A 12,443-nucleotide genomic window follows, 5' to 3' on the forward strand; every position below is an offset into this window, starting at 1 on the left:
CCAATAAATGCTGTAATGACCAACAGCACAGCTGCTGACCTGCTCAACACTTAAAGGCGATACATTTGTAATTTCAAAGATTATTATATATCCTTCAGGTGAAATCAATGTTGAAAAGCGAAAGCTTCTTTGACTGTTGCTGCTAATACATGCGAAACTGCAAATAAGTGATAAAGTGATTAATTATACATGTTTAATTTGTTTTAGTTATTTATTCATGCTATTTTATAAATGTAGCTTTGTGAAAAATTATGTAAGGAATAATCAACGACGGTCCTTTTGAATTATTAGAAAAATAATGCACACCCGAGATGGTGATGATTTATCGTACTGATTATTATATTTATTTATTATAATTATTTGTGTCATTGCGAGTTTTGGTTGTTTCGCTATTATAAGACCTTTTGAGAATGAAAAAAAAAAAAAATATCGAAAGGATTAAAAACGCAGATTAATACGCACAGCTTTCTTTTATGTATGTACACACAGTCATGGCCAAAAATATTAGCACCCTTGGCAAATACAATCAAAGAAGGCTGTGAAAAATTAATCCTTTTGATATTTATTTATTTATTTATTTTTAAATCACAAAAATCTAACCTTTCACTGGATAATAATTAAAATTGGGTAAATATTATTATGAAATGAATGTTTTTTTTTCTCTAAATCTCTACTGTTTCCCTAGTTGATGACGTGTTTATGTATTTTTAGCACTCTGTGACATTGGTCCTGTTGGGATTGACAGAGCGTTCGGAGACTTTCACAAAAGCCCACAGATGCTTGACACACGCTGGCTTTAATGTGGATCAGACAGCATCATCCTCTCAGAGTGTGTGTGTGTGTGTGTGTGTTTGTGTGCGCCTGCTCTCCGCTCATGTTTATCTGCCAACATAATGACACACTGTAAAACACGCGACTGACACTGAGAGCGCTGACATCAGGCCTGTTATCATGTCTTATGACCCCTAGAGCAAACGCAGCCTACTGACACACTGAGACATGATGATCATGATGAGAGACAGAGAAACCATGAATGGAGCTGCGTGGCTCATTCTCAGAAAGCTGTGCATTAAAATCTCCCTCAGGACCAAAGCATCGACATAAAAAGAGAGAGATGCAGGGCTGAAGGTCAGTGCAAAAAGAGATTTATCTAGTAAATATCATTGTGTCACGCCGCATAATTTATTAGTTCATATTACTGTGCTTCGCTGTGAGCAGTATACGTTTCTTTTAAAAACAAATAATAATAATAATACCAATAAATGACAGACAGACAGACAAACAGATAGATAGATAGATAGATAGATAGATAGATAGATAGATAGATTGTATGTTAATAGATTTTGATTAAATATGAATTTTTTAAAATCTTTTTTAATAGATAGCGAAAGCACTCTTTATATATATATATATTAAAACAACAATAAATGAGCAAAATATATTATATATTAGACATAAAACATGAAATGTGAATATGAAAATATGAATGAAACTAAGATAACACAGAGTCACACATAACTATGAGAGAGCATGAAAGACTAAGGACCTCTATGAGCTGGTTTTATACTGTTCTCACACTCCAGCATCATATTCCCTCCTGCTATCCGGTTTCTCCATGCCATAATTAGAGCATCAAGTTTAACCACTAAGCCAGAACTGATATAATATTCCAATCCCTGAATACAAACTCCCCATGAAAGCCAAATGACAGCATATCAGAGCAATTACTCTTGACAGCTGCGAATCTATATGAAACTGAGATCTTAAAGGACAAAAAGGGTATCGGGCTCAGTTCAGTTCTGCGCGAACACACAAAATGGGATTATGAATTGGCATCACAGACACAATCCATTAACAGAATGATTTGTTCTTCAATGTTTCACAACAGTAAATGTCAGGAACCACAAAAACAGCTTTAGCAACCGGAAAATTGACCATAGATAGGATAGGAAAATAGACATCAATTCTTAAGGCAAGACATTACAGGAAAACATTGATTGTTCATGCACCGCTCAAGTGTAAGACTTTTTCTTTTCTTTTCTTTTTTTGCTTCCAAAAATTTCAGAAGAATAGAAATAAAATACTCAAAATAAATCTTTTTTTATCGTTTGCATCTCTAGATTTCAATTACAATACATTATTATTTTTAATGAACAACAACAAACAACACTTCTATTCATATCTATATTCTGAGGGATTCACTAAACTGTATTATAATGCTTTTTAACTATGTGCATCTGTCTGTAGATTAATTTACAATACATATTTTAATGGCTGCTTTCTTAATTTGTTTGTTTGTTTATATTTTCTTGAATTTAGTAACACTTACACATGCAAAAACTAAAGTTACATGCCTATTGATATTCTGAAGGTTTTTATAGCGGGATTTGTGCATTAATAATTTGCACTATTTTACAGTACAATATTTTATTGCCCAAAAACATTTTTTTTCTGTCTGTTGACATTTTCGGAATTGAGGGGTAAAAATAATAATAATTTTAATAATCTTGTATTTTATATATCATCTAGCTTTATGCAATTTTAAGATTTATTTTCTGTAAAATTATGCACATTTGCATGCATATTTAATGAGACAGCTCTAATCTCAGTTGGACATTTAAACAAGAGGTTTTTACCATATTCACCTGTAGTGCCTTAAAGCCAGGTAGCATTAAGGTGCAAGTTGGTTTACTGTTTGGATAGAATGTGCCTTATTACTATGTGTCATTTTTCCTCTTCGGTCTGAATCAGGTTGAATTTGCATTCAGTATGAATGCATAATGTGACGGCGACGCTCACCTCCCAGCGTGGCCGAGATCAAGATGTGCGTCCCATATTTCTTGATGATGGTGTCGATGAACTGTTGCGTGGACGGCCGTCGTCCGAGCATCCGCATGCTGCGCTGAAACTCTGGCATCAAGGGCAGAGGATTCCGGATCAGATCCCGCCTCTCGATGGCCGTGTTCCTCACCTTCCAACGTGCAAACTCCCTGCGGAGCGAAGCAGAGCAGAGCAGACTGTGAGGGTCGGTTATTTGTTCTTGCATATGCACACGAGTTTCGGCAGTTCTTTCAGACACACTTACAGTAACCACAAAAATTTATTTAAACAGCAGTCATAGTGTGCTTTTTCTCTCTGGTAAACACACACTATGGCATGCATAAATTGCTTTCTCTAGAGGATGTAACCATAGCAACAGAGGCTGCTCAAGTACTTTTTATTAGCATCATTATTAGACAGAACATTGACAAAACATAAATATTGTAATTATCAATTTATTACCATATCACAAATACATAATTACAAAACAGTGTTTTATTATACAAGAAACTTTAATTGAATTGATGCTTGGCTGATTGTGCTAATATGTGCAAAAAAAAACACCTTGGAAATGTTTTACTTAAAACCTTTATAATGCATTGTAAAATACATTATATTATGCCTTGAAATGCATTTTATAATCTAATGCACGAGCAATTATATGCATATAATTGCAATGCATTTTGACTTTGGCTACAATCATTTATGAAAATATATAATGCAATATATGGTAATACTTTATTTTAGTGTTACCATTTAATGACCTATTAATATGCAGATTACTTATAATATTATCCATCTATTAGCAGTAATTAAGCACATATCAACGCCTTATTCTACATTACCTTATTCTACAGTCATAATCCTACCCAATACCTAAAAATAAATTTATTGAGGGAAAAGTCATAGTTAATAGCAAATACTGTGTGTGTGTGTTTGTGTGTGTGTGTGAATAATGAATGAATACACAAATTGTAATAACATGAAGGTCAATAAAAATGGTAGATTTGGGGCTATTTTTAACTATTCCATTAATATAATTCAATTGAATTAATCCGTCAAAGAAAATACGTTTCTTTTGTGCCATCAGAATCGTTTTTTTTCTTTGGCGCTTTTTACAAACTACAATTTCAAATGCATTGGCAAACTGCAAAAGCTCAACAAGCACCAACAATCACGTGGCAATCACTTCTGCCCAGTGTGATAGAGGGAAAAACAAAAGCAAAAACATGTTGATATTACATTTAAATCAAGGCTTTCACAATGTTATCTAATCAGCATGACTGCCAGCTGCAGATGGCGACTGCTGTTGTCGTAGCGAAGCCACGAGCATCAGTCCTGATTTGCCATTGGCCAGATTTTGGTCTCACTAATCTCACAATTGGTTCGATTAGCATCTCATTTGGCAGCGAATCGCATGCATCTAGTTCCTGTAATGAAGTGAAAATTGAAAATCCTTGAGACATGAAATGCATTCACCCAACGATTTGATAATAATCAAATGAAATGCTCTTCAATTAGGATGAGGCTCAACAGTCGAAACTACTTTTTAAAGAAAGCATCTATTTTCATAAATGCTGAGTTTAGAGTTGGACACTGGAAATGTCCATTCAGCACCTGTCTAAAGTCTTAAATGTGTTAACACTGGAAAAGCGCCACAGCAGCAATCACTGCTGAACTCCTGCTAACACCTGCCACTCTGTTTGAAGGAGGCTGGACGTTCAGATCAGGAGCTGGAGGAACCTTCTGTCAGGTTATCTCCCTGACATTCACATTTGCTTCATAGATTGTTGTGTAGAGTTCACATTTACTGTGGTGTTTTGGAAATGGAAGATAGGGTACCACTTTACATTAGGTAGCCTTAATATGTACTATGTGCCATTAAGTGTAATATGTAATATGTAATATGAGTTAGGTTTAGAATAAGCTGACTTGCAAAGTTATTTTTACATATTAAATGCATTCTATTAATTGATTAGTTTCACAGTATTTAAGACCACTTAACATAAAGTGCAACCCAAGATAGAAACAAAGGGACTTTATTAATTATAAAGAAGTTGGGCAATATCACATGAACACATTTAACTCAGGATATAGCCAAAACACACAGAGCACAATTTCAGATCAACACCTTTACTGATTTTGCTTTTATATAATAATAACCACACTGTTATTATTTAGAATATTCAGCTACAGACAAGTTATTTGTCCAAAATGTGTCCTTATTTGTAAATTTTGTAACTAGATGAACTAGATGAATGGAGAGATAGATGATAGTCTTAATATAGTATCCATATGACCAATGGATGAATGGACAGATGATTGATGGATAGCTGGATGGACAAACGGACAGATGGATGGATGGGAGATGATTACGTTAGATCCGGGGTTCCCAATCATTCTCTTGAAGATTGACTGTCCTGCAAAGTTGAGCTCCAACTCTAATCAAACACACCTGCCTTTAGTTTTCAAGCAATCTGACCTTAATTAGTTGCTTCAGAGCTGGAGCTGAACTTTGGAGTACAGTCGATCACCAGGAGCACAATTAGCCCCCCCTGTGTTAGACGCTATTTGTTTCAATCTAGATGAAAGACACATCTATTCAGCCAAGAATGCACATTATTTACCTCATTATTATCTTGCACTTCAGTTATGACTGATCGAATGCACATTAACATTCCTTTGCTTGGGTTGAACGTATAATTTTTTGCTTAATTGGAACTGGTTGGAGCTACACAATTTTTTCTCTATTTGCTTCTCTGTTTCTGCCATCAGATGGGCATTACACGATCATCATTCTGGATCCAACCTTTAAGAGGATCTGAGATCACCGGACACTTGAGAAGAGATAATGCCAACTCATCAGAGGACCTCAGATAATGCCAACCCTCAAACAACATAATACAAAACTACTTTCTTTTTCTTTTTTGTGACGCTTCTTTGCAACGATTAGTATACAAATTAACTGAACTGAACACTAATACACAGATTTTATAATATGGTACCATTTAACTGAGGCCTTTAATGAACACAAAGATGTTTACAGTGTTTTCAAATTTGGTTTAATTGTTCGGGCCGAAGCAGATTTTGATTTCACCTCTGTCAGCCATGGTATATGTATAGAACACAGTAGGAGAAATATATTATTATTTAATCATTGGGCACATGCCAACAAATTCAACATCATCTATATTAGTTCTGCAGTTTTGATGTAGAAAGCTAGCGCTGATATTAGGTGCGACTTAGCTGCTTTGACACCGAGCAAACATGTGTCTCTACAAACAGCTCTAGTGTGAAAGGGCTCTAAATATTCAAATGTCAGAAATGAGTCAGTGGAAAAATCTTTGTGCTACCCGTTGTGTTGCTAGCTACTGTCTTGAGATCAGACAGAAGAAAGCTGCTGAATGGAATCCATTGGAGCAACATCCTGAAAGCTGGGCGACTTCACTGACCTTACAGGTTGTGCGATAAAGAGGCCTCGAAAATGGTTAATAGACTAAACCTGTAAAGATATTGATCCACCTTTCCAAGATTTGTAAATGAAAAGTCAATTAACACAGCTATACGGGCTTATCTGCAAGTGTTCTTGCACTTTTCAAATCCAGGAACCCCGGACGCAGTAACATGCTAATTGGTATTCATTAACCACAGCAGAGGTTTTCCCAAGTCTGGGACATTCGCTGTTGAGCATGCAATGTGTGAGAAACAAAAATATCTAAATCCAATTTTAAAAATGAGAGATCATAATTAAATAGCGTTGAAAGGGGGTCGTGGGCTGACATTATTTGGTGATGTACTGCAGTCAAGTTTGACTACCTTTGGTCTACAGCTACTCTTCGGTGCACCTCGTCTGGAAATTTTTTACCAAGACAAATTGTGAATCGAGCGGAACTGATTGTGTTCTACAAATGTTGGCGGTTTGGAGGGCTTTTGGGGTCGGTACTGTAATAAAAATATCACCAGGCGGCTAAGAGCTCTGGGCAAGCGCGTACAATTAAATCTACCTGCGTGAAGCCGACCCTCGCTGCGCCGCGGGTGCCATAACAATTCTGGATTGACACCCTCTTATTCAGACACTTCACAAACTGCGATCAGCAGGTCTGTCTTGAGAATAAAAATATAAGGAGTCCTCTGCAAAATATGATGATAATTCACTTATACGCTGGGTTTGGGCAGCCCCCCTCTCCTTGAGGAAAGTTGAAGCGTTACGCCTTTGGAAATCATTCTAAGAGCTTCGTAATTACTGCTCTTCAAGGGAACGGGAACAAATATATGCAAATTGCATTGTGTCTGCTTTTGCATCAACAAATCTCAAGGTAAAGTAGTGCAGATAATGAGGCGTATTAAGACTCCACATGAAATCACTCAGGAGGAGGATATAAGGTGTGTCGGCCGCACACACGTGTTCGGATGCTTGAGTAGATGGGAAGAAAACGAGACGAGGAAGCTGAGGAATAGGAAGCAGCGACAGAAGGGAGGAAGAGAGACGGGAGAGTGAAGAATGAAGATGAGAACACAACTAGAGACCGGAATACTGATGAGTTCAATGCCAGACCAGACTACACCATCAACACTGCACTCTTATAAATAGTTACAACTGAGAATTTTGATAGCGTCAGAGTAAATGTGCACCTGTGTCGAATGTAAACACACAGATCTGAAATTATTAGTTGATGGAAGAACTGTTTATTCTGATTACTAATATAAAAAAAAAAACTTATTTGTTATATAGAACATTTTACCAAATTGGAATTGCAGTTATTATACAGTGCATGTTATCCATGTGTACATACTATGTACATATTACATAATCTATAATAACTAGGTAATAACTATTTGCTAACTCTGAATCTACCCCTAAACCTAACTTATACTACCCCCTCCCCCATCCCTAGTACTACGCAGAGCTAAATACCCTCAAATGAAATTGCTTAAGCAATTAAAGATCTGGTAAACTATCCAATTAGTTTTTTTTTTCCTTCTGTATTGAGCAATGCAGCCAATCACATACTTATCGTATTCTTCAACACAATGGCCAATCAGAAATGCTAGAGTTTTCAGAATTCACTCTGAAAGTGCCAGTGATTTAGTCTGGAACCGGTTCAGTCCAAACTTACATGCACTGCGCGTCCTGAGCAATATCCAGTTCACAGATGTGAGTAAATTTTACTGAGGGACATATTAACTAGTAATTACATTTCCAGTACCAGATGGTAGAAAGTTCAGAAATTAATGGTATGCACTTTATGACTGAATATTCCTACAAAAATGGATACAGTTCAAGTGAAGTAGAAAAAAAGATTAACAGGAAGTTAAATGAACATCAGGAAATGTGTGCACATTTTTGGTTAAAAATGACTTTTAAGTACACATGCTGTAAGAGTATTTTTGAATGACTTAATGGTTTATTAAAGGGTTACTCCATCCCAAAATGAACATTTTATCATTAATCACTTACCCCCAAGTTGTTCCAAACCAAAAGTTTGTTCGTCCAGAGTAGTCTTCCAGTGTTTATTACTTGCCACTTAACAAAGAAGTTTTGTACAGGTTTTTGAATGACAAGTGATTAATGAATTTTCATTTTGGGGTGGAGTAACCCTTTAATAGCCAATAACTGAATTATACAGAGTTGCAAAAACATGACAATATTTCTTCACTAACAATGAAGAAATGCAAAATAGTAAATATGACAGTTTAAATAACAACAATAAAATTTAATTAAATTAAACAATAATAATAATTGTTATGAATACAATTTTGTGAGAATGGACAAAAAAAAATTAAAGGCTAAAAACTTACAACATTTAAAAATAGAAAAGAAATAGAGGCCAAAAAAAGCCTAAGTCACACAAGTTATTTATATAATAATTCATATCAGCACATTGCTATTTTTTATCACCATAAATATTGCTGATTCCTAATGCTTAATTTTTGCACTACTTTGTTTCGTGGTGAATATCTTTGAACATGAGTGTAAATACATTAATACACTATTGTATAATAAGTGTTTCTTAAAAGGTTGATAGAATATCATATTATTTTGTCAAGTAGTTTTCTAGTTTGGAGGCACCTCGCCAGCATACAGTATGTCCAACATGTGCTCTGTTGGTTGGCGATTATGCAATTTTTTATGCTTTCATTTTAGAAACCAGAAGCGACAAAAACGGGGAGGCTGTACACATGTCGAAAACAACAGCTCTGGATATTCTGACGTTTTTTCCTTCCACTTCTTGAATTGCGAGTGTGCGTTCCAGTGATTTCACCGTGAAAGGCTCCGTGGGCCTTCAAATTGACCTATTACTTAGCTCCAATTCTCTCCGAGCCGATCAGCGCGTTTCAATCTCCAGCTGCATGGCTTCAGCGCGCCTCCGTTCTCCTGTGCTTGTTCGCAGGCTATTAGGGTCAGAGCGCTTTCTTTCCCCTCTCTCGTCTCTGGACTGTGTCCAAATTCACAGACATCAACGGTAAAGTCATCCACTGCCGAAGCTCAAGAATCGCTGGTGCGTTGTTGCTCAAGAGAAAGTTTAAGGTGCTATATCTTCTGACTGCAAAGGTTTTGTGGGATGCGTTTGTGTCCCTACGTGCATACACGCTTGGCTTTGTGCTAAAGTAAATCTTTTGAAAAAATTGGTAGCTCTTTACAGAAAATCTGTTTATTTAAAAATAGCATCTATGCAAATACCTCAGTTCATGGAGTAGCAGAAACAAGTCCAAATGAAAGCGATGTGTGAATTTAGATAAATAAAAAGTAATTTCGTAGCTAGAATTTGAACTGTTTCCATCAAAATAGCATCACTAATCATGCTTTCCTATTCTTCAAATTGCGTGTGTAGCATTCAATATGCAAATAATATTGAATATAGACTACATAAAAAATAGTCTTGTTTCTCCCTTATTATTATTTATTTATTTACTTATAGTTTTGTGAAACAGTTTATATATCACAAAGTGCACCATAGTGCGTATAGCAGTGCAATAATTTTATTGGAACTTCCAGATCTACTCTTAATGACGTATTAAAAGGAAAGAAGATAAGAAGATTTTATTTTTAATGTCTGAAGATCTTTTTAGCACACATTTAGTAAGTATTTGGTCACCCCCACCAATGAGTTCCAAACACAGTAGACATAAATAAATGCATGACACCATATGTTATTTTTGACCGTGATAAGTCATTTTCAAGTATTTACCCCCCAACCCCCTGTTGATTAGATTATTTCAGCCATATACTGCCCCTTTCAATTGAAATGTAATTATATTGAGCTGTTTGCATGAGCTGTTTCAATCCAACTGAGCCATCAATCCGATTACCAGGGTGCTTAATACATATTTTTTTCACATATACTGAAGAATTTAGGTTTTATTTATTTTTACATTAATTTATTTGAGCGGACGCAAGTGAGATTTATGCAAAATGTTCAACCCCAAGGTGTCAAAATGTTTTAAACTCTCGCTTGCCAAGCTATAATCTACATTTATAATTTAGAGTTGTTCAATTTTAGGTAGTCAGTACATAAGCTACTAATAATACAATTTGGAGAAAAACACTATCAAGCATGCCAATTAGTCAATTATAATGTGCTGTAATTCTTACAAATAACCAGTCTTACATTTGTTGATACTGTACATGCTATCGTTGCATCTCTCTGCTGTGATACGAAATGAAGCAGCATTCTGGAAGCAACCAAAGCCAATGAGCATAGCCAGAGATTATCAGTTCAGCATCAAGTGTAAAATCTCAATCACACATCAGTTAAACTCCTCTCGGCTTTGGCCATTACCGAGGAGCCATATGTGAGAGCCATATGTACTTAGGCCCATACGCTCAGATTAGCAGAAGCTGTTGGATGGGAGTTGCGATATGATTCACTGCATTATTTCTCAGCTCAACGGCAGATTTAATGACCTCTCTGAGGAACTCCTGTGATAACAAATAGCCCACGCCAGCAGAGGCTGAGCGCGCAGGACAGGAGTGATTATCACACGACAAAGCCATTAGAATGAGCCACTGCGGGTTCGTCGCTCAAGACTGAGGAAACCTGTGTTTGGAGAGTTGGTTAATAGCGTTAATCAGTTGAGATATCACTTAAATGACTAGTCGGTATAACAAAGGAAACGCCTCAGAAATAGACCTGTACTTTTTTCTGAATACACTGTGAGTGTTTGTCCACAAAACTCATTGCTGTAGGTATTAAGGCAGTGGATCTTAAGCTTTTTGACTGCAAGACCTCCACTGTTCACATCAATATTTAAAAGCCTGGCACTCAAAGCTTCTGTAAATGAAAGCGCAGGATTTCAGAAGTTTAAAGCTATGAATATTTTTCAAGTTTCCCACTCTCACCAAACTATTTACATGACTTTTCCAGTTTTTAAGAATGACTTTTAATTAGAGTTGAGAATTAAACTGTGTATCAAGTCCGGGATAAAATTGACGTCGATAACGATAATACACTCAATAATCTGATGAATGAAAATGGGATCTTTCCATTTAATTTGAGAAAAACTGCAATTAAATATACACTGAGATTCAAATATACACTCTGAAAATGCTGGATTAAATGAAACCCATTGTTAGTTTGGTTTGCCCTGAAGAAATATATTACTATTATACTCAAATGTATTTAAAAATACATAAAACATTATTAATATATAATACAATAATAGCTTTTATTTTTAAGTAATATCAAGATATTTTCCTCCATATTTTATCACTCTAAATAAATAAATATTTTCAAATAATAACTAAATAAATATTTTTATTTACAGTTATGTTGTAAATTAAACTTATTATTTTTATTTGTTTATCAATCTTGATGATAAATGCGTATTAAATCACAATAATTGGATGGATGGATGGATGGATGGATGGATTTATTGCACCTTATGACGTAAACCGGATGCATTTTTCCACAGATTTGAGAAGCTAATAATGGCGTTATGTTGCTATGTTGTTTCCCTGACTATTACCACTGTAAACACACACATTACAGGCATTACAATGCTTTCATTTCACAGTATCTGGAGTGAATCCAGCCCCGGCAACTCTCATGTAAACTGCCCGTGCGTTCTTCTGTCCTTGCTGGAGAGATTTTGAAATTGAAGCCGCTGACTCACTGCATCTCACACGTGGGTCTCTTCCTCTCGTGCACGGTTCATATATGTATATATATAGAAATACACAGCAATGTCGAGCAACGTGACAGAGTCAGCATTTCTCTGCTATACGTTTTGCAGGTTTTTAGGCCTGGCCGAGAATTCGGTCTAAGTCAGACGATATACTAAGTCTAAATCTGAGCATGCCTTGCCTAAAAAAACTAGGACAAAAACTACATCTGTGTAAAATATGACAACTGAACAATATTCTGACGTCTATATGTGCCCTCGGCATGCATCGGTTCGCTCCTCAGACACACAACAAAACGCATCACAGAAAACCTCGTCTTTTACAGAGAGATCTTCAGTACAGACAGCAAAAACACAACACATATTTGTTTCTGTGTAAATATATCCTGCACAAATCACACTGAACTCACGGCGTCCTGTCACAAGCTAATTCCCCAGCGCGCTCTTCTGAGGGAACGGCTCTGAACATTTATAGCAGGACCCCGTCTGTTTTGCCCCAT

The 12,443-nt window shown here is 36.0% G+C and overlaps 1 protein-coding gene across 1 annotated transcript in view; it reads right to left on the reverse strand.

Annotated features, from left to right (window-relative positions):
* brinp1 (bone morphogenetic protein/retinoic acid inducible neural-specific 1) overlaps positions 1-12,443 on the reverse strand; it is a 95,750-nt gene that overhangs the window by 54,054 nt on the left and 29,253 nt on the right. Inside the window, exon 2 of the mRNA XM_043240766.1 lies at positions 2,800-2,990. Coding sequence (XP_043096701.1) covers positions 2,800-2,990 — 191 coding nt within the window. The remainder of the gene's footprint in view (positions 1-2,799; positions 2,991-12,443) is intronic.

This window comes from Puntigrus tetrazona, chromosome 5, assembly GCF_018831695.1.
Source record: "Puntigrus tetrazona isolate hp1 chromosome 5, ASM1883169v1, whole genome shotgun sequence".
Lineage (NCBI taxonomy): Eukaryota > Metazoa > Chordata > Actinopteri > Cypriniformes > Cyprinidae > Puntigrus > Puntigrus tetrazona.